Source organism: Callithrix jacchus, chromosome 5 (genome assembly GCF_049354715.1).
Source record: "Callithrix jacchus isolate 240 chromosome 5, calJac240_pri, whole genome shotgun sequence".
NCBI classification, from domain to species: domain Eukaryota; kingdom Metazoa; phylum Chordata; class Mammalia; order Primates; family Cebidae; genus Callithrix; species Callithrix jacchus.
The window spans coordinates 92605250-92632427 of NC_133506.1; the positions used below are offsets into that span (position 1 = coordinate 92605250).

The following is a 27178-nucleotide window of genomic DNA, read 5'->3' on the forward strand; positions in this document are numbered from 1 at the left end:
CCTGTATTTGTATAATTAGTTAGAAAGACGGGAATTTCCATGGCCTCTGAAAAAGGAGCTCTGCATCTTTAAGACTCCGCGATGCTTCCTGCCCTCCTCGCAGACAGAGCAGACTCTGCCGCAGCGACTCATCCTATCGATAAGGTTCAGTTAGCCAAGGTGGAGGATGGGAAAAGAATGGAACTGTCCCAGCTACTCAATGAGATCAGGGCAAACTATGAAAAGATCCTCACCAGAAATCAGATAGAGACGGTGCTCTCAACAAGGATCCAGGTAATGATTTCATACAGACAGGCACCTTCCAGAATAAGGAGACAGTCCATGTCTACCCAATTCCTGTCCCGGCCTCTCTGAGGTACAGTATTTCCTTTTCAATGCAGCATCTATTGGGGAAGGATTTTAGCTTCTACTGCAATGTTACTGGGAGTACAGGGGGAAATACTGCGATTATATTCTTAAATTGCCATTAAATAAGTGTTGATTGATGCATTGATTTTTATATAAAATTGTGAGGTTCCTATCATTAACATGGGGTCAACATACAAAAAAATGGTGCACTCTAACCTCTTACAGACATTCTTCAGGAAGGAAGCATTCCAGATACCCTTCAAAGATATTATGGAGTTATTTATAGAGATAATTTAAATAACATCTTTAAAATGAAAAATCTTTAAGTAAGATTTACTAGCATGTGCACTTTCTAGAGATAAAACTAAGTAAAATATTTCTAAAAGGCTTCTATCATCTTTTTACCAGGCTGGTCTGGTAAAGAGTTCCATTTTATACCATATTGTTATAAATAGAAACCATCTGATTGTGTGAACATGGCATTCGGAAACAATGATATAAACTACAACAATCGAAATTCCCCAAACTGGTAACGATTCCCCACTAAGATTTTTGCTTCTGACAAAAAAAAAGATGACAAACATTTATTTCCATTACAAAGCTTATAATATTTAAGTATTTTTAAAAAGAGAAGGAGGGCCAACTCAGATAAGGACTAAATCTTAGTTTCATAGACTTAGTTTTAAAGTAACAATCACCTTCAGCAATTAATTAAGGTCTCAAGTTTTAACAAATTCACAAACAAATATTTTAAAAACAAAGATTAAGAAATTTAGGGGATTTTTTAGTTTACCTATCATATATGGGTTCAAGTTCTCTTCCAAGCCCTGAAATACAGCAAAAAGTTTACTTCAGAATACACCCCCCCCCCAAAAAAAAAAATTGGTAGAAAATCACAGGGCTTTATGCTATTAGGAACTCATTTTTACTTAACATTATAAATTTCACCTCTAGATAACATTTGCAGTCTTCATAAATGATCAACATCTTAGACTAAGCAAAGTAACTGGTACATGTAAACATTGGGATAGTTCATTCATCTTTACAAAGAGAAGAAAAAATCAATAGATGACAACTTCTGAAAACTATAAGCAAAACACTTTACTTTGTAGTAGTAGAAATATGAGTTACTGGGCCAAATGAGTAAATTCAAATGAAAAAGCAAGACTACAGTAAGTTTTGTTTAAAGTGTCTTTTAACTTGAAACTACTTTAGAGGATCTTTTCCAAATAATTCAGAAAGTCAGCTGAAATAAATTCAAGAAAACCTGATTGTTTAATATTTTTAAAAAACTTAATAAACTATTTTAGTTACAGGTTGTTATATAACACCCCCAAAACTCAGCTGGGACCCCAGTCTTCCTGGGGCATGATTGGGCTGGAACATCCAAGGTGCTTCACTCGTGCCTGGCATTTTGGCAGGGCATTGCTGAAACGCTGGCTCTGCTGGGACTTTGTCTCTCACTCCACATAGCCTCAGGGTCTCTCTCCATCTGGCCTTTCTACAAGATCTCTCCAACAGGGTATCCAGACTTCTTACATATTAGTCCAGGGCTCCCAAAAGCATAGAAGTAGAAGCTGTCAGGATTTCCTAAGACTTAGGCCTAGAAGTGGCACGGCATTCTTTCTAATTCATCCTACTTGTTAAAGTGAGACCCAGGTCAGCCCAGAATCAATGTACAAGGGGATCATTCTAGGACTCATCTTGGGACTATAGTTACCAAACAAGCTTAGCTGTTAGTTCCATATTCGAAAGCCACAGGACCAGCAGATACCAGTATTTTTCTGTTTTCTTCTTTCCAAAATTCTATACTTTATCTTCTGTAGTTGCTCTGGTAGGTATTACTTGCTGCATGACTCTGCCAAGTTAACACTAAGAACAGATTATCAACAAACCCAAAGAAATGTATGACTTTTGTTCTCAAATACCTTGCCCTAAACTTTATTCATAGACTTTCACTTACTTCAATGTTTCCTTTAAACAATCTATGGCATGATAAAATTAAATTTTTTAATGTTAAAATGGATTTTTGTAAGAATATTAAAAGTTATAAATTCTGTTTCAAAATACTACAATCAATTCTATATATTGTTCCCACTGTTCCTGGGGCCAAATGTTGAAAATTCTGTCAACAGATATATTCTTACCATTTCAACATCAGCATAAAAACATTTAAAGCTAAATATAAAATGTTACACTTGTTTTTTTAATATGAAAACATTTGGAAAACAATCCTTAGAGAAGTCATTTTTATTATTTATTCATTTTATTACCCAGATACCCAAAATTAACATGCCTTTTTAAAAGATCATCTTGGAAAAGGAAAATCAACAGTGGATTTTCTTCATATGGAAGTCTATTTTCGAGCCTTATTGCCTATAATAACTTAATTCTCTGAATTGCTAGTAATGTACTTCCTAGCAGTATTTACTCCTTGTCCCTATACCTGATCCCAGGTTGATGAGTTTTGGGGGTACCGCTATTTATCTATTTCCGCAAAGCAGCCTTCAAGAAAATATGGGGGGACATAGCAGCTAATTTTTCAATCCTTCCTCCAATGATCCGTAAATAGTGAAAAGTTAAGAATCAGAGATCACAAATCTTGGTCCTGCAAACTGTTTTCATTCATGTCAATGTATATTTCCATATTTTATAGACTGTCATAGTTGGAAGGGATTTTTTGAAATCATTTTACGTAGGAGAAAATGAGCTAAGAACGCCACAGACTTGCTCACGTATTTAGTTAACTAGGTGCTAGAACACACATTACAATCTAACAAGAAAAAATTATTTGATTCCCATACAATTTTTCTTTAATTGCTTTTACACATCTCATTTTCAAGAGCACTCCTTGTTTTTGTTACTGTTGCTGTCGGCTTTCTTGTAGCTAGAAGAAGACATAAGCAAAAAAATGGACAAAGATGAAGAGGCTTTAAAGGCAGCTCAAGCAGAACTCAAGGAAGCCCGACGCCAGTGGCACCACCTGCAAGTGGAAATTGAATCTCTCCATGCTGTGGTGAGAATGATCTCAAAAGTAACTGACCCATCGAGTCCTCAGTGTGATTTGATGAAGACAGGGAAAGAATTAATGTTCATTTATTTACCTTGAGAAACTGGAAATCAAGGCCACTGAATTCTATCCCTGATCCTAATTGAATAACTCACCCCTCCCTCCAATGTGGCAGTGGCTGTTATCAACTCACTCAAGGTCTAGTTCAGACCTGTAAAAATGAAGAAATGCTTTCTTATTACCTTGGGATTTTCTAGTTGCTGAAGTGGGGGAATAGAATATTTGTAATTATCCAAAGTCTTAACAGTGGGATTTATTTTATCCAAGTCATTGAGACATCTAATAAAAAAATATTTAGGCCACTGTGGCTCACTCCTGTAATCCCGGCACTTTAGGAGGCTAAGGTGGGCTGATTGCCTGAGCTCAGGAGTTTGAGACCAGCCTGAGCAACATGGTGAAACGCCGTCTCCATTAAATACAAAATATTAGCCAGGCATGGTAGCATGCACTGGTAGTCCCAGCTACTTCAGACGCTAAGGCACGAGAATTGCTTGAACCTGGGAGGCGAAGGTTGCACTGAGCCAAGATCATGCCACTGCACTCCAGCCTGGGTGACAGTGCAAGACTCTCTCCCCAAAAAAGAAAAGAAAAATATTTAAGCATGTTCGGGGCAGGGCGAGGTTGCTCAGGCCTGTAATCCTAGCACTTTGGGAGGCCAAGGCAGGTGGATCATTTGAGGCCAGGAGTTCTAGACCAGCTTGGGCAATATGGTGAAATCATCTCTACTAAAAATACAAAAAAATTAGCTGGGTATGGTGGCACATGCCTGTAATCCCAGCTACTCAGGAGGCTGAGGCATGAGAATCACTTGAACCCAGGAGGCAGAGGCTGCAGTAAACTGAGATCACACCATTGCCCTCCAGCCTGAGGGACAAAACCAGGCTGTCTCAAACAAACAAACAAAAAAGTATTTAAGCATGTTCCTTAAATGCCTTTTATGAGCAGTCTGCTCTGGCTTTAATGCTTAACATGCCATATTTTCTTTTTTACAAAGCTTACCTCTGAAGTATACTTTGAATAATTTAAAAATCAGGTAACTCAGAGTGATAAGTTAATTACACTTCAGAGGGTTTTTTTTTTTCAGTAAGAATTATCACAGGATGTCTTTGAAATAAAGCTCTCTAGTTATGTATATAAAATATAATTTTTTAAATGGGGGGTCACACGAAAAGCTGTAAGGAAACACACCTCTTGCATAGATGCAATATAATTATTGCAATCTTTTTAAAGAAAAAAATGAACATAAAAGGATAAAGATGGCTGGGCGTGGTGGCTCACGCCTGTAATCCCAGCACTTTGGGAGGCTGAGGCTGGCAGATCATGAGGTCAGGAGTTCAAGACCAGCCTGGCCAACATGGTGAAACCCCATCTCTATCAAAGATACAAAAAATTAGCCAGGCATAGTGGCACATGCCTGTAATCTCAACTACTCGGGAGGCTGAGGCAGGAGAATAGTTTGAACTCAGGAGTCGCAGGTTGCAGTGAGCTGATATCATACCGTTGTACTCCAGCCTGGGCGACGGGGAGACTTCATCTCAAAAAAAAAAAGGATGAAGATATTGCAAATCAGATTTCAGAAACACATTCTGTGTTACTCATTCACTGATGGAGATCTATATAAAACAGGAAAGGGGCCTTGAAAACTCCCTACATGCCAGTGAGCTGCATTACCAGACGCAGCTGCAAGACCTAGAGGCTGTGATTGAAGGACTAGAAAAAGAGCTACAGGAAGTAAGGTGCGGCATCGAAAAGCAGCTTCAAGAGCACGAGATGCTTCTCAACACAAAGATGAGGCTGGAACAAGAAATTGCAACTTATCGCCGCCTCCTAGAAAAAGAAGAAATCAGGTACCTAAATCCATTTAGTTAATGACAAGGGATCAGAAATACATAACCACTTATGTCATTGTTGATGTAGTCAGAGAAATTAAGTCCAAAAAAGCCATCATCATTATGGTGTACTCACTAAGCTCATACAACAAAATAGGTATGCACTGCAAAGAATATATGGAAGAACCATTTCTAGTCTTCTGAATTAGGAACCAAATAGCCAAAATCAGCTAGAATAAAATGTAAACAATTCTAGATCACTACAAAAATGATGTAGTCTTGGCCAGCTGCAGTGGCTCACACCTGTAATCTCAGCACCTTGGGAGGCTGAGGCAGGGGGATTGCTACAGCTCAGGAGTTCGAGACCAGCTTGGGCAATATAGTGAGCCCTCATCTCTACAAAAGATTTTTAAATTAGCTGAGTATGGTGGCACACACCTGTAGTCCCAGCTACTTGGGAGGCTAAGGTGGGAGGTTTGCTTAAGCCAAGTAGTTTGGAATTACAATGAACTAATCATGAAAAAGACCTTTCCTCAGCTGAGTGCAGTGGCTCATGCCTGTAATCTCAGCACTTTGGGAGGCCGGGGTGGGCGAGTCATCTGAGGTCAGGAATTTGGGACCTGGCCAACATGGCAAAACCCTGGTCTCTACTAAAAATAATAATAATACAAAAATTAGCCAGGCATGGTAGTGCATGCTTGTAATCCCAGCTACTCAGGAGGCTGAGACAGGGGAATCGCTTGAATCCAGGAGATGCAGGTCTCAGTGAGCCAAGACCATGCCACTGCACTCCAGCCCAGGTGACAAAATGAGACTCAATCTCACACAAAAAAAAAAAGAAAGAAAGAAAGAAAAAGAGAGAGAAACAAAAGAGAAAGGAAGGGAGGGAGGAAGGGAAGGAGGGGGGGAGGGATTAGTCTGTGCCTTCTAAGGATCACCCACAAAGAAAGCCTGGAAATTTCACAATCACCACAATCCCCTGACCAAGGGCTTACCCTATACCACACATCAAACCCCAAAATAATAATAATTACTATAATGTAATTATATTACAAACATGGAAAGGAATATTATTTTGAGTCATGATTTAAAAACTACCAGATGTCCTGATATCAAAAGAGGAATTCTTATTAATTCATACATCATAATCTGTAATGATTTATAAGGTCATACTGCTTTGAGCATGACATAACCTCCAATTCTCCATGTTCCCATAAGAAGAAATCTTTGTTCTTGCTTGTTTCCAAATTCTAAGTCTTCTATAAAACTAGATGAAACGTAGGTAAAACAACTTTAGCCTATAATAAATCTTGACATTAAGTCTTTGAAAAACATAAACAGAATTAAAAACATATCACTTACTAGCTGAGTGACCTTGGGCAAGTTACTTAACCTCTGTGTGCCTCAGTGTTCACATCTGTAAAATGAGAATAATAATACTATCTACCTCATAGAATTGCTGTGAGGATTAATCGAGTCAATGTTTGTAAAGTGCTTAAAACAATACCTGGCACACTGTAAGTGCTATGTAAATGTGTGTGTATGCATATCATGTGTGTGTATATATATATGTCTGTATATGTAACTAGTTAAATGGTTATAAATTTTAAATCCTAATCATTCAAGATCCTATATACATGTAACTATATAATTGTTAAATAAAATGAATGGCTGTGAATTTTATTTAATTCCTAATCATTCGAGATATTGATCAAATAGTCTTTAATATTTCCATAGTAAAACTTAAAAAAAATTATGCTACACTTAAGATATACAAGAAAATTTCAGAAAAATATAATGACCACCCCTATACCCACTTCCCCCAGGTTAAGAAGTAAAATAGTTCAAAAAAAAAAGAGTAAAATGTTCCAATGTTGTTGAAGCTCCCTGGACACCTAAGTCACATTCCCCAATCTCATCCTCCTCCCTCTACCTGACCTGGCTTCTGAATTTGATGCTTATTAGTCTCATACACTTATTCATAGTAATATGTATGTATTTCTACAAAGTATGAAATTGTTTTGCCTGTTATTCTAACCTTTATAAAATTAGCTGCAACTTCTTTTTTCACTCAGTATTATTCTTAGGCAATCCATCCATAAAGATACAGTGTAGACTTAGTTCATTTATTTTAGGTCAAAGAGTGTTTCTATTGCAAGAACATACAAGTTATCCATTCTCCTGTGTGTTTCCATTATTTGCTAATACAGTGTTGCTCTTAAAATATAATTCTTTCCAATTTCAGATATTATGGTTGTATTCAAGGTGGGAAAAAAGACAAAAAGCCTACCACAAGTAGAGTTGGTTTTGTTTTACCATCAGGTGAGTTTCTGATATAAATAAACTAATTTGAAAAGTTAAGTACTATTTACAGGGATTACTTTATAAATAAATTAAATACTCTAAAGTAGAAAAAAATATTTGAATAAAAGTTTGAATATAATTTGTTAACAGTAATTCAATATTGTAATTTATCATAAATAATATTTTCACAGCCATTATAAATGAAATATCTTTTACTACAAAAGTCCCACAAAAGTATGAGAATGAAAACGCAGAAACAATGACCAAACAGGCAATCTTAAATGGAAGTACTGTGAAGGAGAGCACTGAAGCTCATGGCACTATTCAGTGAGTAAAGAAACTTTGACTAAGAAATAATAATAAATATATGTAAAGAAATTAACTTTAATCCCAATAATTATTATTCTTTGTGTAAATGTTTCCAAACATAGTTTTAGTATACTGTGATTTTTTTTTTTTTTTTTTTTTTGAGACCAAGTCTCACTCTATTGCCAGGCTGGAGTACAATGACATGATCATGACTCACTGTATTCTCTGCCTCCCATGTTCAAGCAATTCTCCTGCCTCAGCCTCCCGAGTAGCTGGGACTATAGGCATGTGCCACCCTGCCCAGTAATTTTTTCTCTTTCTTTTTTTTTCTTGCATTTTTAGTAGAGATGGGCTTTCACCATGTTGGCCAGCCTGATCTCAATCTCCTCACCTTGTGATCCACCCACCTCAGCCTCCCAAAGTGCTGGAATTACAGGTGTGAGTCACCATGCCCAGCTTTTACTGTGATTTTTAATCTGACATATATACATAAAAACTCATGGAAGATTACTTAATCCTTAATTCGCCATTTTTTTCTAAAAATACAACCTGAACATGAGAATTCCTACAGAGAAATTCCATACAATTCCTTGGAAATTCTATTCATATGAACTTCAAAGTAAGTATATTATAAATTCTACAAACTGCCGTGCGCGGTGGCTCACGCCTGTAATCCCAGCACTTTGGGAGGCCGAGGCGGGTGGATCATGAGGTCAAGAGATCAAGACCATCCTGGTCAACATGGTGAAACCCCGTCTCTAATAAAAATACAAAAATTAGCCGGGCATAGTGGTGCGCGCCTGTAGTCCCAGCTACTCAGGAGGCTGAGGCAGGAGAATTGCCCGAACCCAGGAGGCGGAGGTTGAGGTGAGCCAAGACCACGCCATTGCACTCCAGCCTGGGTAACAAGAGCGAAACTCCGTCTCAAAAAAAAAAATTCTACAAACTATAAATTATACAAATTTCTTGATTTTTTCATAGATATGAAATACATATTATATATTTTTAATAGACCCATACTTCTTTATATTAAAAGGTTTATTTTATCATTTCAGGACAGAGAAAGTGGATGAAGTTATTAAAGAATGGGAAGGTTCTTTCTTTAAAGATAACCCTCGATTGAGGAAAAAATCTGTTTCTCTTCGATTTGATCTTCATTTAGCAGCCACCGATGAAGGGTGTTTACAGACTAAGCAGGATAATCTACCAGATATAGAAGTCAGGCTTATCATGAGACGATCATGCAGTATTCCCTCTATCAAACCTCCATCGACAGCTGATTAATCCAAAGATAGTATTTGACTTGATTTGAAAATGTTAGGATGGTCCAAGGTGGGCCACACCGACTCCCTTTGTCCCAAAATGTAAGTTATTAAGTATGTATGGAAAAGGTTATGATCAATATGTGGTTCTCTTCAGAAGAAAAAAAACAGTTAAGGACATTTCTCTGAATCTAATTATGGAGATATACATATATATATATATATAAATGAGGGGGTAGCTTAAAAATAAAATCACAAATTCAGTACAGTCTATTTCTTATTTTCCAAATAGTCTTCTTTTTCCCTTGAAACTTCATCAGAGACTGTAAGCATTAACCTGGTTTAGTAAAGTCTTTGTAATTTTTTTCAACGGCTGAACACTCTAAGGAAAAAAGAATTGTTTGAGTAAGATTGTATTATGTTAAGAGTCACACTGAGTTATTCATCATTATTCCATGACTAGTTAAACCTACAATGTTTGTTCTATTTTTCAAAAACAGCAATTATAAACAAGTTTTTTAAGGGGGACTCACTATTCACTTAACGAGAATTCTTCCTTTTTAGAAAATCATTTATATACTCAGAAAAATAAGAGTTATTTTCCATGAGAAATTCTGAGCAAACTATTGAACACACCCCAAGGCTAACTGGATAAGTAAAATTAAGTTAATCTATACATATCTAAATGTTTTTTAAATAAGTATCTGATTTCCAGAAGATTTACTTTACTCAAAGAACTTTAAAGGTTGTATCCCCCACCAAAAAAAGACAAAAATCAGAAGGCCAACTGTACAAACAAAATATGAAAAGCAAATTGAAAAGGTAGTTACTATCATTATCAGAACAGTTACCCGCCATCCCGGTTTTTCCACCTGTACAGCCAAATGTGATTAGAGTGTTTGCTATCAGCCTTAGATAAGATACTATATAAAGTATTATAAATATTTCTTGCAATCATTCATGTGAACTAAGATAACAGTAATTGTTATCTAAGCTAAGAGTGTTTGCAGGATTTGTTTTTAAATTGTTCAAATTGTAATAAATATGGGTAGAAAATATATTTGTGAATAAGTGAGGTATTGTTGCAAAGTTTTTAAAATAACCTAATTTAATACAGGTATATTTAAGATCTTAAATAATAAATACCTGTTTTAAGACATTAGAAATGTATAAGCTCTTAATTTTTTTCTAAGCAGAAAAAGTAGTTGAGTACAACTCACCATACTTTTTCCCAGCTAAAGTATCATCTAAGGGCTCCAGCTATGTTTGCATTTTAGTACAGCCTTTGCAGCCTTTAAAATCTCTCTCTCTCTCTGTACATATATACATATATGTACATATATATATGTATTTCAACCAGAAAAAATATATGATTTAACCAGGAAAATATTATATTATTTTAATATTTAACATAATACAGGGATAAAAATTTTTAATTTTCTTTCAATTACTTCAGATTCCTTTTAGTCTGGCTTATTCTATTTAATGAAAAGGGATGATTTTGTTTTGTCAAGGATATAACAGCATGTTAAGTGCTTATTCTTGCATAAGCATTTGACCTAAAATACATCCTATACATGAAAAAATGTTTCATTCAATATTGCTAAATGCTACTAGCTTTATTAAAGCTTTAAAAATGCAATCATATAAGCTATTGTACTAAAGTTACTGTACGAAGCAGCAGTGATCATAATAAAGCAATATATCTAGCATCATGTATTTCAGTGTTAAAAAAAACTTAGTACTGGGTGTCATGAATGTAACTGCTTGTAGTGATTTCAGTATGTATCTATGGGGTATATAACATGTACATTTAAAAATACAGTTCTTGAATTTATAACGAAGTTTTATTCACTCTGAGGCATTTAAATTGGGATATGAATTTACCAAGGTAATGATACTAACACAATTTAAAAAAGCAAAACACGACCAGGCACAGTGCCTCATGCCTGTAATCCCAGCACTTTGGGAGGCCAATGCAGGAGGATCGCTTGAGCCCAGGAGTTCAAGGCCAGCCTGGGCAATATAGCAAGACTCCATCTCTATAAAAGGTAAAAATAAATAAAAATGAAAAATTGAAAAAATTGAAACATGAATGCTAAAGCTGCATTGTATGTGAGTTTGAACACAGTCCTTTAAGTTCAAAGTATCTCTGCATGGTTAAGTGAAGCAAAGAACTAATTACTCCAATATGGTTAGTTCATTTGGGGAATTAAAAAACCTGCAATCACAGTAGATAGATAATGGTTTTTAACTTGTTTTACAAAAGAAAGTATTAAAATGGTATATTTATATTTTATTCTAATTTTTTTTAATCAAAATAATCACATAATCCTATAATTCTGGGAAAAGTATAATAATGGCAGCACCATTTGCAAAGTACTTACTCAGCTGCAGTCACTGTGTTGAATCCCTAATCCTTCCTTACAACAATCCTACAACATGAATAATATTATCCTTGGTTTATACAAGAGTAGAAATTAATATTCTTGAATCGCTTGGAAATGTTACAAATGCATGCTTGCATAACAAAATACAAAACTGAAGAGTTATTCCAATTACTAACAACTGTAGGATCCTAGCCCTGGCTCTGTCACTAATTAACCCTGTAACCAGGAGGGACTACTTTAAGTTCCTACGTCTCAAGTTTTACATTTGAAAACAAAGGAAAAGGTAATGCTGGGTAATAATTCCTACTCTGCCTATTTTACAATTCTTTGAAATAATATACAAGCAAAAATATTTGGTAAAGCACTGCTCAGATACACAGTACTATTTGGAAGAAAACTGTCTTCAGAGAATTTGTGGGGAAAATTATAGCTGACAATGATTAAGTAATAATTCAAAACACAACGGGTAAAGATACTATTTTGGTTTTTGGGGTTGTTTGTTTGCTTGTTTTGAGACTGAGTCTCACTCTGTCACCCAGGCTGGAGTGCAGTGGCATGATCTCGGCCCATTGTAGGTTCAAGCGATTCTCCTGCCTCAGTCTCCACAGTAGCTGGGATTATAGGCATATGCCACCATGCCCAGCTTATTTTTGTATTTTTGGTAGAAATGGAGTTTCACCATGTTGGCCTGGCTCATCTCCAACTCCTGACCTCAGGTGATCTGCCCACCTCAGCCTCCCAAGGTGCTAGGGTTACAGGCATGAGCCACTGTGCCCGGACAAGATACTATTTTTAATTTTTCAATTACTGCCAGAAAAGCAATTCTTTCCCAATAAGTCTCACCCAGTTTGAACTGTTCTGTCATGATAGCTTTTAAAGTACTAAAATATTCTGTATGCCAGGCACAGCGGCTGATGCCTATAATCCCAGCATTTTGGGAGGCCTAGGCAGAAGGATTGCTAGAGCTCAGGAGTACAAGACCAGCCTGGACAATATAGTGAGACCTCATATCTATTAACAAAATTTAAATTAACTGAGCACGGTAACATGCCAGTAGTCCCAGCTACTCAGGAGGCTGAAGTAGAAGAATCACTTGAGCCCAGGTGGAAGGTGCAGTGAGCCAAGATCACACCACTGAACTCCAGCCTGGGTGACAGAGTCAAACCCTGTGTCTGAAAAAAACAAAAAACATAAAAAACAGTTATCTAAAGATAATAAGTGATTATTATTTTAAACCACTAAATTTTGGGATAATGTGTTATGCAGAAATATACAACTAACACTGCACATAAGCACATTTCTTATTGATTTGTTAGAGATCTTTGTATTGTCAAAGTTCAGTTTGCCCTTCGATTGTTTTCTTAAGTTTTTAGAATTTTTTAAAAAATCTCTTGGCTGAGCATGGTGGTTCACACCTATAATCCCAACATTTTGGGAGGCCAAGGCAGGAGAATTGCTTGAGACCAGGAGTTTGAGACCAGCCTGGGCAACACAGAGAGCTCTCATCTCTACTAAAAAAATAAATAAATAAATAAAAATTTAAAAATTAACCTGGTGTGGTAGTGTGCACCTGTAGTCTAAGCCACTTAGGAAGTTGAGGTGGGAGGATTGCTTGAACCCAGGAGGTCAAGACTGCAATGAGCCTAGATCCCACCACTGCACTCCAGCCTAGGCAATAGAGTGGGACCCTGTCTCAAAAATAAAAATAAAAATCTCTGAAGTCAAAAAATGCTTACATTCATTTGAAAGTTCCCTTTGGAAACTTATTATGATACATGAACTGAATTTAAATTTTAGTTAAATAATATGCATACACATTTACTCAAACTATCAACACATGAAATAAAAAAAAGTCCACAAGGCAGAATTTGATTCTATGTTTACAGTTATGGCCAGCATGTACACACAGATTGCCAATATTTGTGGGCATATAACAAATAAAGGTTCTACAATAAGGTATATGTGAAAATCAGTACAAGCCTTTCCAAGTTTCCCTCATATGCTTAGACTCTAGACCAGGGTTGGCAGCCTTTCCATAATAGCCCAGATAGCAAATATTTTAGGCTTTTCAGCAATAGGATCCCTGTAACAACTATGTAACTCTTCCCCTGTAATCACAAGCAGCCATAGACAATATGTATATAAATGAAGGTGGTTGGGTCCAAATAAGCGTTTATTACAAAAACAGGAGGCAGCCCAGATACAGCCTGCAACAATCTCATTTGGCAACTCTGCCCTAGACTCCCAATATTATCAGTGGCTAATAGATCCCACACCCCAGATTCTCCAGCTCTATCCTGTTCAATGTCTATCCTTTTCCACACCATGTGGCAAAATTCATGTCCCCAATCCTCGAGGTTATTTTGAGGGCAACACAGAGGGTTGTAAAAGCAAACCATGCTTTTTAAATTCTGTAAAACAGTGTGAATCACTCTGTCCTGGAAAGCTGCTAAGCTTCATTATTTCACAACTATTTCTAGCTATAGAAACTGAATACCCATAGCTCCTTCTGCTTTCACAGAAACAGCTGAGAAAATTAGCTTGTTTCATCATTTTGTCTATAACCAGACTTCCATAGGCTATTTGGGTCAGGTAAAGCTTTGTTCTTGCTTTCCCTTGTTTAAGAAAAAAAAAAAAATCCACTAAAAAAGCTTAAACAGAACATACTACAAACTCTATGGCTCAGCGGTTGGTTGATAATCTTTCTTGAGTTATACACCTCTTTGAAAATCTCATGAAATAATTAATTTTCTGGCCAGGCGTGGTGGCTCACACCTGTAATCCCAGCACTTTGGGAGGGTGAGGCAGGCGGATCATGAGGTCAAGAGATCAAGACCATTTTGGCCAACAGGGTGAATCTCCATCTCTAATAAAAATACAAAAATTAGCTGGGTGTGGTGGGGTGCACCTGCAGTCCCAGCTACTCGGGACGCTGAGGCAGCAGAATCGCTTGAACCCAGTAGGCAAAGGTTGCAGTGAGCTGAGATTGCGCCACTGCACTCCCACCTGGTAACAGAGTGAGACTCTGTCTCAAAGAAAAAAATTAACCTTCGATTAGGAAAAAAAAGCCTGTAAGAATTGAGCATAATTTTAATGGGTTCACAGACCACTTGGTGCCTATTCATGGACAACTGGATGTCCAAGGACTTCAGGTTTTTCCTTATTCTCTCCCATTTTCTCCTTTTTTCTTCTTTCTTCCCAGTCCTACCCCTAATTCTGTCTCCATCATCAGTTTCTTCCCACGACACAATGGGAAGAACTCGGAGACCTGGGCTTGAACCTTAGCTTGCTCACTTAGTTTTGGCTTCCCTGTCTTGGGGAAAGAAGAACCCCAAGTTCATACTTTTTACTCAAAAAGTATGAGTAGTGTCAGAGGAGAAAGCCAACCAAGTTTCTGGATCTTGCTGCCAGAATGAAAACTAAGGCCTGAGTTATGCCTTAATTGGGCCTAAGATTATCTCTGGGGTTAACCACTGGGCCCATCTGAGAGCTCCCAACTACCCTTAGAGTTTCATTTAGTTTAAATAGTCACAATGATGCTGTATCCCACATTTTCTGAGAATAACCACAATTCCAAACATCTGTAGTTTCCATCAATATCCTTATAAAGGCAAGATCATATGTTCTGATGTTTGCTTCAGGGGGAAAAAATCATTATAAGTAAAGGCCATCTTGCTAGATATTTCACTCTTCAGCTTTAATTTCTTCAGGACTAGGAAACAAATTACTTTTCCATTATCTCTTGCCTATATCCTTCCTTCTTTTCTTTTTTTTTTTTTTTTGAAAGGGCCTTGCTCTGTCACCCAGGGTGGAGTGCAGTGGCGTGATCACAGCTCACGGCAGCCTTGATCTCCCAGGCTCAAGTGATCCTCCCACCTCAGCCTCCCAAGTAACTGAGACCATAAGTGTGTACCACCACACCTGAATAATTTTTTTCTTTTTAAGAGATGGAGTCTCCCTATGTTGCCAGGCTGGAGTTTCTTAATTTTTCAAATCTTTGGCAGAGAAAGAACCAAGGGAAGAAAGTGAGAGACTCATTCATTTATTTAGTCCACAAGTATTGAGCACCTAAATGTGTCATGTACTGTTACAGATGTCAAAAGTCTCCACCCGAAGGAGCTTTCATTCTGATGGGAAGAGAAAGACAGCTGGGAGTGGTGGCTCACTCCAATAATCCCAGCACTTTGGGAGCCCAAGGAGGGTGGATCACTTGAGAGCAGGAGTTCAAGACCAGCCTGGTCAACATGATGAAACCTTGTCTCTACTAAAAACACAAAATTAGCCGGCGTAGTGGCACACGCCTGTAATCCCAACCACTTGGGAAGCTGAGGCAGGAGAATCACTTGAACCCGGGAGATGGAGGTTCTGGTGAGCCGAGATCACACCATTGCACTCTAGCCTGGGCAACAAGAGCAAAACTCCATTTCAGAAAAGAAAAAGACAAAACAAATGCATAAAAAGTATGGTATGTTAGGAAGCAATTAAGTGCTACAGAAAAAGTCAAGTACAGACCATGAACAGACACTGCGGGTTGGGAAATGGGCTGCAATTTTAAGTAGGTCATGAAACACCAGTGAGAAAGATTATCAGACAATGTCACTGCTCCACTTAGGTCCCCTCCTTTCTTTTTTCACCGTTTTTGGGCCACCCCTTTCTTACTATAGTGTGCTTTATTCTTAACATCCAAAACCTGCAGTGTTTCTTCAGAGGATTCCCTAAAGACAACACCACACAGCGCCTCCCCAGCACTGCAGTTGCCTAATCTCCCCACTGGAACCCCAAAGGCAGGGAAGAAACCAGGCTAGAGTTGCTGGACAACGCCAGAAAAAGGTACTGGAATCCCTTCTGAGGCCTTTGTGTATCGTACATTAATTCTTTACATGTCTCTGATGCTTCTGTATTTTTAACAAAGCAATTTCATGTACATTTTCTCAAACACCACTCGGGCTGCCTGTCCATAGGGCAGACGAATCTCCTTTAGTCTTTCTCTTGAATGTGCTCTTCAATTTCATTAATCTCTATTCATGGGTATAACAATATTGGAAGAATTGGACAGAGTATCACTTGTTCCTGGCTTTGCAGACTTCTAGAGATGCATCTAGTCCCTGTCGGCACACTCAGGGTGGGGGCTAAGGGCATTCCAAGGATTCAGCCTCTCTAAATGTCAACTGTTTTCAAGAAATCACAGGTCAGGGATCCCATCTGTTCATTCTCCCTCCATATAAAAATCCGTCAGGTGTTCACATATTCAAAGAAGAGGCTACTCACTCCATCTGGTAAACCAACATACTCATGATTTAGTGGAAAGAGCCCTGGAGTAGCACAGAGGGCTGCCTCAGTACACACTTAACTGAGCATCTAACAATGAATGGGTCAAGCCCTTCGTAGGCATTGGCAATGGGAAGATGACCAGTACAGACAGCGGAAGCTGGCTCTCAAGGCCTTCATAAAGCGCTGGAGATGACAAACAAACACCGTCAGATACAAAGGGTCAGGTTCAGGACGCCAATCATAATCAAAAAGCCGCGGAACACAAAGGAAGGATTACTAGGGGTAAGTTCCAGGAGGGCATCACAGAGAGACCTTTGAGCTGGATTCGGAAAGACAGATAAGTTTAAGCTGTACGTGGGGACGATAATTCCCGGTGGCGGGAACCGAAGAAGCCGAGGCAGCGTTGGGACGGAGCCCAGGTGGCACCCGCGGCGCTACAAGGACACACAAGCTGTGGCAAGTGGGGTCAACTTCTCCACGCCTTGGCTCAGAAACCTGTTATGATTATACCCTAAAAGCGCTAGGAAAAACTACAGAACTGCGAGGCGCCTGTGAGGACGCAAACACCGCCAAGCGAGTCCTCCACGCCTCCATTCCCGACTTAGCGAAGTCTAGACTCCGGCCCACAGCCGAGAGGAAAGAAAGACCGGGGGTCGGGGAGGGCCCCTCCGGGGGCGGGCTCCGCCGGAGCCTGGCTGAGCTGCGCACCGCCACATTGGTTGCGCGGCCTCGGGCTGAGCGCTTCCCGCCGTCTCCCACCGCAGTCCCCACAGCCCCTCTGAAAGGCTCGGCACTTCCCGACACCTCCTCAGTTGTCGCGGCAGCTCCCGCTTCTCACAGCCGCGAAGCCCGGGCCTATCCCGCGGTCGGGCCTCCACGGCCCTCTTCGCCGTGACGAATCGGCGCCCGGTTGGGAAAGTATCCAAATTCGGGGAGTTTTGAGAGCCAATGGGGCCTGAAAAAAAATCCCTGAGTGTGCTAAGCATCACCGCGTCCTCATTAGAGGTTTATTTTTTCTAAAGAGGGTCTGGTGGGGCCTGGAAAAAAATTAAGAAGAGTGTGGAAAGTGCGAGTGCGGAAGCTCCGGACGCGAGGGGCGGGGCGTGCGCGGGACAAAGGGAAGCGAAGCCGGAGCTGCGGGCGCTTTTTCTGCCCGCGGGTGAGTGTTTCCAAGTGGGCCGGACCGGGTCGGTGGGGGCAAGTCGTGGTGTCACCGCTTGGCTGGACCCCGAGTTCTCTGGGGTTGCTGGGGTTCAGGCTTGGCCGTGGGGCCAGAGCTGGGAGCCGGTTGCGGCCTCCTTGAGGCCTAGCAGAGAGAAGGTTGGGAGGGAGTCCCATCTGGGGCCCCCTCCTTGGAGGCAAGGCCAGTCCCCTGAAATTGGTCAAAGCACCTGTGCATACCGCGTTTTAGGGGAGTTGCTAGTCAAGTACGTTCACCAAGACAAACTTAAAGAGAGCGACCTCAGGAAGCCCGCGGTCAAGACAAATCCGTGGTTCTCACCCCCAGGAAGAAGGTTCCCCCATTGGTTCAGGCAGCGACCTGAGGACTCACGGTGTGGCTTAGAGTGATGAACGGAGCTCTGAAATAGTTTGGCCTGGGTTTGAAACCCAGCTCTGGCACTTGCTGGCTGCGTGTGGCTTCAGACAAGTTATTTGCACTCTCCGAGACTCCCTTGCTTCATCTGTAAAATGGGGATAGCTGTACATATCTCATAAAGTACTTGTGACTGTTAAGCGAAATAGTTCATAAGCCTACCCCGTATAAAATATTCCTTGAACAAATATTTATCGGTTATTTATTTTTATGCCAGGCACCAAGGTTGGATCCAGCGGTGGACAAATGTACAAGCCCACTCTTAAATTTTATATTCTAGCAAAGGAGAGCAATAATTTTAAAGTATTAACAATGAGCTTATGGCAGTTGTCAGGGTCCCCTGCAGCGAGGCCTACTGGATGTTGACAGCTCCCTTAATGTGAACAGAAAGGAAATCTACACGTGACAAAAGGTTTCTGACTGTTCTTTAAGAGGGAATGACTCGGGTTGGACCATTGGGAAAATAAACTGTTTCTTTCCCCACCAGGACTCATTCCTTATGATCCTGGGGATTTCCTTAAAATGAATACTAGAAGCAAAAAATCTGGTCCATTTTACATAATTTTGGATACAAATACCTCCAATAGTCATCGAAGTTTGTCTGCCTTCTTTTAAAGATGAATTTTTGTCTTTTTGTACCTCACTATTTGTGATGTATGTTGATGTAAAGAACAAGCTCACATGAGTCTGGTCATGTACATACAAGGACAAAATTTCCTAAGAATACAGCTAGGTTCTGACATGGTCCCTGTTTCCAAGTAGCATACAATCTAGCCATATTGACAAGTTTTTAAAAAGTTATAATAAATAATATCATAGATCTGTGTAAACTGTATAGGAGCACAGATGGCAGAGCAATTCTCCCCAGGTAATGTATCAAGAAAGTTCCATTAAGGAGATACATTTTGAAATGGGCTGTGAAGGATGAATAAAAGCTTTTCAGGTAGACTCTCAAGATTTATTCCCAGCATTTATGAAGCTATTTACCACCATAAGAGAATATGAAGTTCATTGTCATACCAACTACCTTTTGCACTGCTTCCAAGAATAAAATGCTGCCCTATTTTAATAAAAATTGTTATCCCAAAAGCATGGTACAGTTGCTGATCAGGGAGCTGTCAGTATCTGGTAGGCCTCGTCAGGTTGGACCCTGATTATACATCACATTCTATTCTCATCAGTCTGAGGAAATGTTTACATGGTGTCAGCAAAATGTTTTTCATACTAGAGGTGGCTTAGTATCACAAGAAAAAAAACCTGAAAGTACATTTCTAAATATCCCCAGTACTTTATTTTAGTCATTTAGTTCTAGTCAACCAAATGACCTTTAAGAATCAGTTAAAATATGCAGGAGGCTTAATTATTAGGAATTAAGGTGAAGTAATTTTACTCGGAAATCCCAATTAAATTACCCAATTCATTAGGAAAACATTCTCGTATGCTTGCTGAGTTTTGATTCTCTTTTTTTTTTTTCCCTTTTTTTTTTATTTTAGTGTCTCAGATTCATTCTTAAGGAACTGAGAACTTAATCTTCCAAAATGTCAAGTAAGTTTCAATTTTTATATTTATCAATCTATGTTAATAAGAGACTAATGCCCTAGCAAGTGGGAATTCCAAAAGACTCTCATTTTTTTTTCTTCAAAACAGGACCATTGGTAGTTTTGTTGCATAGTATTATATCTCAGTTGTTTACAAGAAGTTATTTATTTTCTTTCAAACAGAAAGACCATCTTATGCCCCACCTCCCACCCCAGCTCCTGCAACAGTAAGTTTTAATTTTCTTGTTAATGTAATAGCCAAGTCTGGCCTTGATACAAAAACCCAGATGTCTTCCAGTGACAGTCACTCAATCATCACAGCAACAGGATGAAATTCAGCTTAAAAAAAAAAAAAGAAAAACAGCACTTCCTACTAAATAAAATAATTATCTGCATCTTTCCTTGAACCAACCCCAATATTTAAAGAAACAATACTGTAAAATTCCAACCTCCTATGCTCAGTTTGTTTTTTCTTTGTAAATGGAAAGTGAACATTTTAACACTTCTTATTGATCTTCACTATTAAGAGTCTCTAAGTTGATACTGAGTGAATGCTCATTCTGGCTTTTTTGTTAAACCTAACCTTCAACTGGTTATGTTTTTTTCTCCTTTCTTGTCTCTATAAAATTTTCATATTAAATTAAACAACAAAGCTTCTGAAACTACACTCATTGTAAGTATTTTCAAGCTGTTCAAGTAAAGATTTAATTATCTATGGGTCAGATCTTGTTATTGAATCTTATTCCATTCCACAAATTATATTTTATTGGTTTGGAAGTATATATGTTTTTAAGGTATCTAAAAAGTAGTTGTGAACATGGTTTTTCACTCAGCAAGCTCTGGCCCAGCTTGGTCAGCATGTAAAATAATTTTCCAACCCACAAAATAGATTTAACAGTAACTGTTCAGGTCTTGATGAAATGGCTTCCTTGTTGGTTTTTTGGGTGGGGGGTTTTGTTTGTTTTTTAAAAAACACTGTTAACATAACCAGATTCTACAAAATTAGTTCTTTAATATTAATCCTTCCTTCCATAGCCCCTACCATCTAAATTTCAGGCTAGTCTACTTTTCACTGCTAATTAGGTCCTTGTGTAATTTTGTTTTCTCCACTAGAAAACTACTCATTTACTAACCCTCAGATGTATATTTTAGTTAACATTTATCAACAGTTTGTTTTTCCTTAGTGAGATGCTTTTAAAAAGATATTGTACCTTATGTTTTTATTTCAATTTATATTATATACAGGCTGTAAAGTTAATTCCAGTAGACCGTAAAGTCCTGTGCTTGGTTTGTTTTCTTTCTTAAATCAAAGAACATTTGTTATGACCATCTCCATGGCATTCCGCTAGTGGCTATACAGGTGGAGCTGAAGAATTGAGATTCTGACCTCAAAAAGCTAACCATGTACTTCAGCTTTGGAAATGGTATAATCATAATGTTTTGCTTTCCATTTTTTTTTAGTTCCCTTATTTTTCTAACATTATTGCCTCATAATGTTGAACAGTGATTCTTATTATTTATGCAACCTTTGAAGGTGTCATTTTGACATAAATACCGCCTCTGACAATGTATAATATCTGAGGACAAACTTGATTTTTTGAGATTAAAATATTTCAAAAACCAAGTGTCCCCTTATAATTTCTTATGCGTAAAAAGGGACTTTTTTGCCTTTCTTTAGTTATATTATTGTGCCATTATAATTTCACATTAACACACAAAATATAGAAGACTAGGGATTAGAACATCCAACAGAATGGATACTAAATGAATTATTCTCCTTTCTTTTTTCTTTCTATTACTTCTACCACCACCACCACCATTACCACCACTACCACCACTATCACCGCCACTATCACCTCCACTACCGCCACTCTCACCTCTACCACCCAAATGTACCACTCCAAGTAATATACACTTCTTTCGTGCCTTTGATACTTCATCTGTGTTTTGCCTACTTATATATGCTTTATTTGCGTCTTTTTTAACTATATAGAGTAGAAATTTATCAGCCGTTCTCTTTTTTCCTAAAGAGTATGAAATGTAATATCTGCTTAAATGTCTTTCTTTTGGGTACTAAGGATATGTGCAGCGGCATGTTTTAGGAAATTGTGCTTATTTTGTAACAGCTACAGCTTAGTTGGAATGTGTTAAGTGTATTTTATATCATACAATTAAGGACCAATAATTGTTAATTGCATGTAAAAATGAAATTGTCAAGTATTTTGACTGAGTTTTACAAGGTAAAATACCCTAATTTTGGTCTCTCTCTACTACATTCTTTCTATGCATTATGCCTTGGTTCTCATGAACATTGAGTGTCATTGTGTTAGCCCCAAGGCCATTGCTATCTAAGAGCCCGTTGGTGATTACATCAACACATAATTCACAAAAACCAAGAGTTCTGTTGCTGAAATGAGCAGTTGTGTTTTCAAAGGGTGAGAGCTATCAGGAAACTAGATGAAAAAAGAAAAAAAGTACTTCACATTGAGACTAAATGCAGATATATTTTCATGATTGACCTATGGAAGATGGATCAAAGAAGAGATGGAAGAGAAATCCTGTAAAAGAATAACTGGGTTAAAAAGATCAGATAGTACCCTAGAATGGAATCCATGCATTTCTTACAAGTCTTTGTTTTAAATCATGTATGTGACATCCATCAAATCCAACGTATGTTCTTTTCAATTGACAAATCCTGGCTTCCTGATTTGAGTCTCTTCTCATTTCTCACATTATATAAAATTATTTAAAACTGTCTTTGAAATCAGATCCATTTCTTGTTTTTGTTTTTAGTAGATGAATACATTGGTGGCATCCACATAACTGTCAAATAAATTGTGTTTTGTTTTGCATGTAGTGTTTTCAGAGTTTTAGTTTATCACACTTCAAGCCTTCCTATCTCAGTCTTCATATATTGCTAAGTTGTTATATCCTATCGTTGACCATAAAGTAATCCTGAATGTTTTAAACACTTCAGTGTATTGCTTACCTCAAAAAGCAGCACACACATTCAGTCACACAAACACCCCCAGCCCCTACAAAAAAGAAAGAGAAAAACAACCAAAAGACACTGCAAACAGGTTTCTCAATGAAAGAAAAATATTTAATTTCCTCAGTGAAAAAAAGAACAATTACAACACATCATTGCTTGTTTAAATTCAGGTTGCTTTTGCATGCCATAGGCAGATCATTTTTCATTTCTGTGTTTTCCTCGTTTGAGCTCATTTCTCATTCGTGTTTTTGTCTCATTTGTTTCCATCAGCAAATGCCCAGCACACCAGGGTTTGTGGGATACAATCCATACAGTCATCTCGCCTACAACAACTACAGGCTGGGAGGGAACCCGGGCACCAACAGCCGGGTCACGGTAGGAGAATCAACTATTACAGCATCCGGCAAACAACTGGAATTGACCAGAAATGCCTTCAGAATTAGGTCCTTTTGAATCATAAGCACAGCCATTTAAAAAAATTTTTTTAACCTGGCTTTTTGACTATTTTCAACATTCGTTGTAGGATCTCACACTGAAAAAATAAATAGTGAGATCTGGAATGTATATGGAACAAAAGGAAAACCCATTCTGTTTGGTGGTTGGTAGGGATAAAGCCTTGAGCACTTGATGCTTATACTGTATGTAAACAATCAGAATTTTTTATGGTAAAAATACCCTTTTTGTCGTAAAGAGTATCTTTCATTTTTCTAAGGTAATTGGCATTAGTCTCAAGGACTCAGTTTCTAGTAGAGTCTGGGCTTTCTGACCTGGCTTTTTAGGTCTGGAAAGTTTTTGGCTGGCATACCAGTTTGAATCACTACCCATAGTTATTTGTCTTTTGGATTTGAAAATTGACCTTCTAACTGAGACTCATTTCTCTCTAGTAAAAAAGAGAAAAACTTTTTAATGTCACCTCAAAGAAATGCAGAATAAAGGCTGAATGAAATTAATTTGAAGTATCAGACTGGATATGCACAACAAGAAGTGCATTTTTAATCCTTAGTATAAGAGATATGATTTCTGAAACTTAGGATGTTTCATTTAAATGATCAGCCCAAGATATCAAAATTGGATGATACACTTCAAAGCTTTTATTTTAGAATCATCTTAAATTTCATTGAAAAAAGTTTCGGTACCAAAAAACGCCAATAATTACACAAATGACTTATTAAAAATAAATCCAAAAGTCAAATACTTACATACATTGGTGTTGGTGAGAATTTATACAACCCAGAATGGCTGTAAAGTTTTTGATACCTGGTTTTTGTTTGCTGTGTTCATAAATAACAAGTGCCTTCTATTAATGTAACTTCAAAAAGCCCTCTCACCCTGTAGTCAAGCTAGAACTGAAAGCTTGTAGCTATCAAATGAATGTCTATCTTGATAAGCATATTGCTTAGCTTGATAGGTTTTGTTTGTCTAAAATTTTTCATTGTTTCTGCATAATTTGTACTTCATAAGCATATCAAGTTTTTATGTGCCATGCATATTTCATGGTATCTGAAAAGAATTCTGACAAAGTGTGTGTATGTATGCATTTCACAATGCATACAATTTTTATGTGCATCAGTACATGTTTTTCCCTGATCTAAATGTGTTGTTTCACAAGTGTAAAGGGTGACAAGATTTTCAAATGATAAAGAACATTTTAATTTAAACAATGAACAGAACCAATTGTGGATCTTCATGTTAATGCAGAAATTTTTTCATGGGCAATAAACAAGAATGATTGCATTTAATAGCTCTATACAGTCACCTCTTGATTATCTATGTTAATGGAATAGAAATGGTAACTATAATATTACAATAATTTGTTTTTTGGTTTGTGTGAGCATTTTGTTCTTAACTTGGATTTAGCTGTGGGGGATTCTTTGTTGATAAAGTGAGATTATTCGATGGAGACTAGGAAGAGAACGAGCACTCCCTATTGAATCACTCATCTATTTCTTCCCGTTCCTTCTTGGCGAATGTTGAGAACGAAGCATTTGGTGTGGACACTAGCTTCATGGTAGATTAAGTACAGAGAGTTATTGGACATGGAAAATTTGGTGTTTTGGTCCTTTGTGGAGATTTACTTTGTATTATTGACTTCTTAATACCAGATTGAAGTATAATCGAACTGCTACATGAAGGACCTAGAAAATGCAGAGGTTTTATACTACTTGCTCTGTTTTTTTCTTCATCTAATTTAAGCTGTGTTAGGACTCAATGGCTCTGATTTTGACCATTATAAAAGCATTTTGGTTTTACTATGACCCTATTTATGTATTACTTTTTGGGGTGAGGAGAAGTTCCTATTTGGTATTGTTGTCTGCAGATTGTGTTAGTGATTTTCAAGGAATGAGTTTGTGAAGCCCTGTCTAGTAGCTTCTGGTAGGCTGTAGAGAACATTGGGTTTCCCTGATGACTCCAGTATACTTGCATCGTTTTCAGACAATAAATACTCTATATAGCATGCTGAGACCTTGTGGAGTGCTTATGATAGCTACGAGTTGGAATTGACTCCTAGTCAGTTCTTCATTCAGATGACGATTAGCATTTTCTTAAGTACAGGTATGAAAACAGATTGAGACAAAAATGTCTTTAAAAACAGCTTATTTCGTGTACATTAATAGAAATTCTATCCTAGAAGAAACCCCTTAATAAGACCCTACTAGAGAAACAGTTGAGAATTGCAAAAGAAACAACAAAAAACTGAGTAGCCAAGATGAATTTCACAAAATCATGGACTTTATTCATAGGAGAATTCCTAGGACCTTGCTCTTGTGAAATAAGCTCAGTTCCACTCACCTCCCCATTAGAAATTGAAAGCAGAAAATTGGAGAGAGAGTTGCTGCTAGAGGTGGATTTCCTGATAGTAGCAAGGAAAGAAACAGTTCAAAAATGGAAACACACTCTCCAAAAGCATAGCCCCTGGCTGTTTAGTAAAAGAGCCAACAATAGTTTTTTACATTTCACACATCTGACAGAGTAACCATTACAGCACAGCAAAGCACTGGTTGTTTCTAATTGAATCTTACCCAGAAAGGGTCTGAAGTATGTTTAACTCTTTTTTTTAAAGAAATGTTTAAGACATTATGAAAAGATGTCTGTCTGAGACATTAAATAAATTGGAGGTATGTAATTATATAAATCTACTATCCCCCGAAAACCATCTGAAATTTAACTTCATTCTTGTTTGGGTTTTTTTTTTTAAGTTTGGGGGTTTTTGTTTTTGTTTGTTTGTTTTGGTAAGTTGACTGGTCTCAATATATAGATGATTTGTGTACCTTTGTTTGGGAGAAAGAAGGGGAAATAGCAAATCTATTAATATAAAATGTGATTCTTTGAAAAATATCATAAAGTAAATACTACTATGTTTTTAAAGTGTTTTAATTCATACTTAAAGCTTGAAAGCATAGGCATTTTAGAATTCTTTACCTCTAATTTTAAAAAAATTTGACATTGGTCTTACTACCTCAATTATGGGCACAATTCCAACTTTATTTGTAACCCATTTCGTGGAATTTTGAAGGCTTGTGTTGGATATGAGTTGGAAATGTTAAAGTCATGTATATTACTTTCTAATCACTTTATGTGTGAAGAAGCAGCCTTTTGTGTATCTGTTCCTCTGAATCCATAAGGTTAGCCTTATAGGAATTTCCTTTCCCCTTGAAAGAACTACAAAACCTGATACAGGTTTCCCCTTATGGGCTGCGCATCCCACCACTTTTGACAGTTGCCGTGCCTCCTGACCATCTCTGTTGCCCACTGCTGGCTGAAAACAGGATCTGTCTACCTGGGCACTAGCATGAGGTGTGGTAAGAATGCATGGGAGGAATGGAAAGAGAGGAATACTGCTCCCAAGCCAAAATGCTTTCTAATAACTTCATATATGAAGTAGAGTTACAGGGAAGGAGAGAGACCCTTGTAGGAAGAGGAAACGTTTCTTGATCATAGTGGAAAGGGACACAAACATGCCCATCCCAGATCCCTCAAATGCAAAATAAGGTTATAATTGGGGTCCCAGCCCAGAGTGGAGGAGTATCTCTGGGGTTTTATCACAGCAGCAACAGAAGAGGAAGCGAACAAAATGTCACTTTAGTTTTCTTACAAGGATTTGCCAATCCTGTCTTTTGATAATTAGTATAAAGCCATCGCTTTTTTCCCGCCTACCAGGGAGAGTCAGTATCAGAGATCTCCTGAAAATTTGCAGATTGTCTGAAATAGCAATGCTTTTTCTTATCCTGGGTCTTTAATCAAATGCAGTCATGCATATTAAGGGGAGACTA

At 37.9% G+C, this 27178-nt stretch overlaps 2 protein-coding genes and 1 long non-coding RNA gene across 15 annotated transcripts in view; 2 read left to right on the forward strand and 1 right to left on the reverse strand.

The window, feature by feature from the left end:
• Window positions 1–17684, reverse strand: part of LOC128932116 (uncharacterized) — a 77310-nt gene extending 59626 nt beyond the window's left edge. For both annotated transcript variants that reach the window (XR_013535689.1, XR_008481550.2), the window contains exon 1: window positions 1–17684. This is a non-coding gene — a long non-coding RNA (uncharacterized LOC128932116).
• On the forward strand, window positions 100–10959 carry KRT222 (keratin 222). 2 transcript variants are annotated; one of them, XM_008997535.6, is made up of 6 exons: window positions 100–355; window positions 3236–3364; window positions 5045–5265; window positions 7493–7569; window positions 7743–7878; window positions 8916–10959. In XM_008997535.6, exons 2-6 carry the CDS (start codon window positions 3260–3262, stop codon window positions 9142–9144), a joined length of 768 nt encoding a protein of 255 aa, XP_008995783.4. In that variant the 5' UTR covers window positions 100–355; window positions 3236–3259; the 3' UTR covers window positions 9145–10959. The 2 variants fall into 2 exon arrangements, with proteins under 2 accessions (XP_008995783.4, XP_002748615.4); XM_002748569.7 differs by having other exon boundaries at window positions 100–273.
• SMARCE1 (SWI/SNF related BAF chromatin remodeling complex subunit E1) overlaps window positions 9647–27178 on the forward strand; it is a 27217-nt gene continuing 9685 nt past the window's right edge. The window contains exons 1-4 of one of the 11 annotated variants that reach the window (XM_078373640.1): window positions 9647–16342; window positions 19871–19922; window positions 20099–20142; window positions 23178–23282. In XM_078373640.1, coding sequence (XP_078229766.1) covers window positions 19916–19922; window positions 20099–20142; window positions 23178–23282 — 156 coding nt within the window. In that variant the 5' untranslated portion in view covers window positions 9647–16342; window positions 19871–19915. Of the gene's footprint in view, window positions 16343–16905; window positions 17066–17874; window positions 17943–19870; window positions 19923–20098; window positions 20143–23177; window positions 23283–27178 lie in introns of those variants that run through there. The other 10 variants (XM_035300583.3, XM_002748566.7, XM_078373642.1 and 7 more) reach the window with 10 other exon arrangements.

Excerpts from the sequence above, each read along its gene's own strand:
- KRT222 (XM_002748569.7), top strand. The coding sequence starts at position 178 with ATGGAACTGTCCCAGCTACTCAATGAGATCAGGGCAAACTATGAAAAG. Across the intron at positions 5,266-7,492 it reads CTAGAAAAAGAAGAAATCAG|ATATTATGGTTGTATTCAAG; the intron begins GTACCTAAATCC and ends TTCCAATTTCAG. Across the intron at positions 7,570-7,742 it reads TGGTTTTGTTTTACCATCAG|CCATTATAAATGAAATATCT; the intron begins GTGAGTTTCTGA and ends ATATTTTCACAG.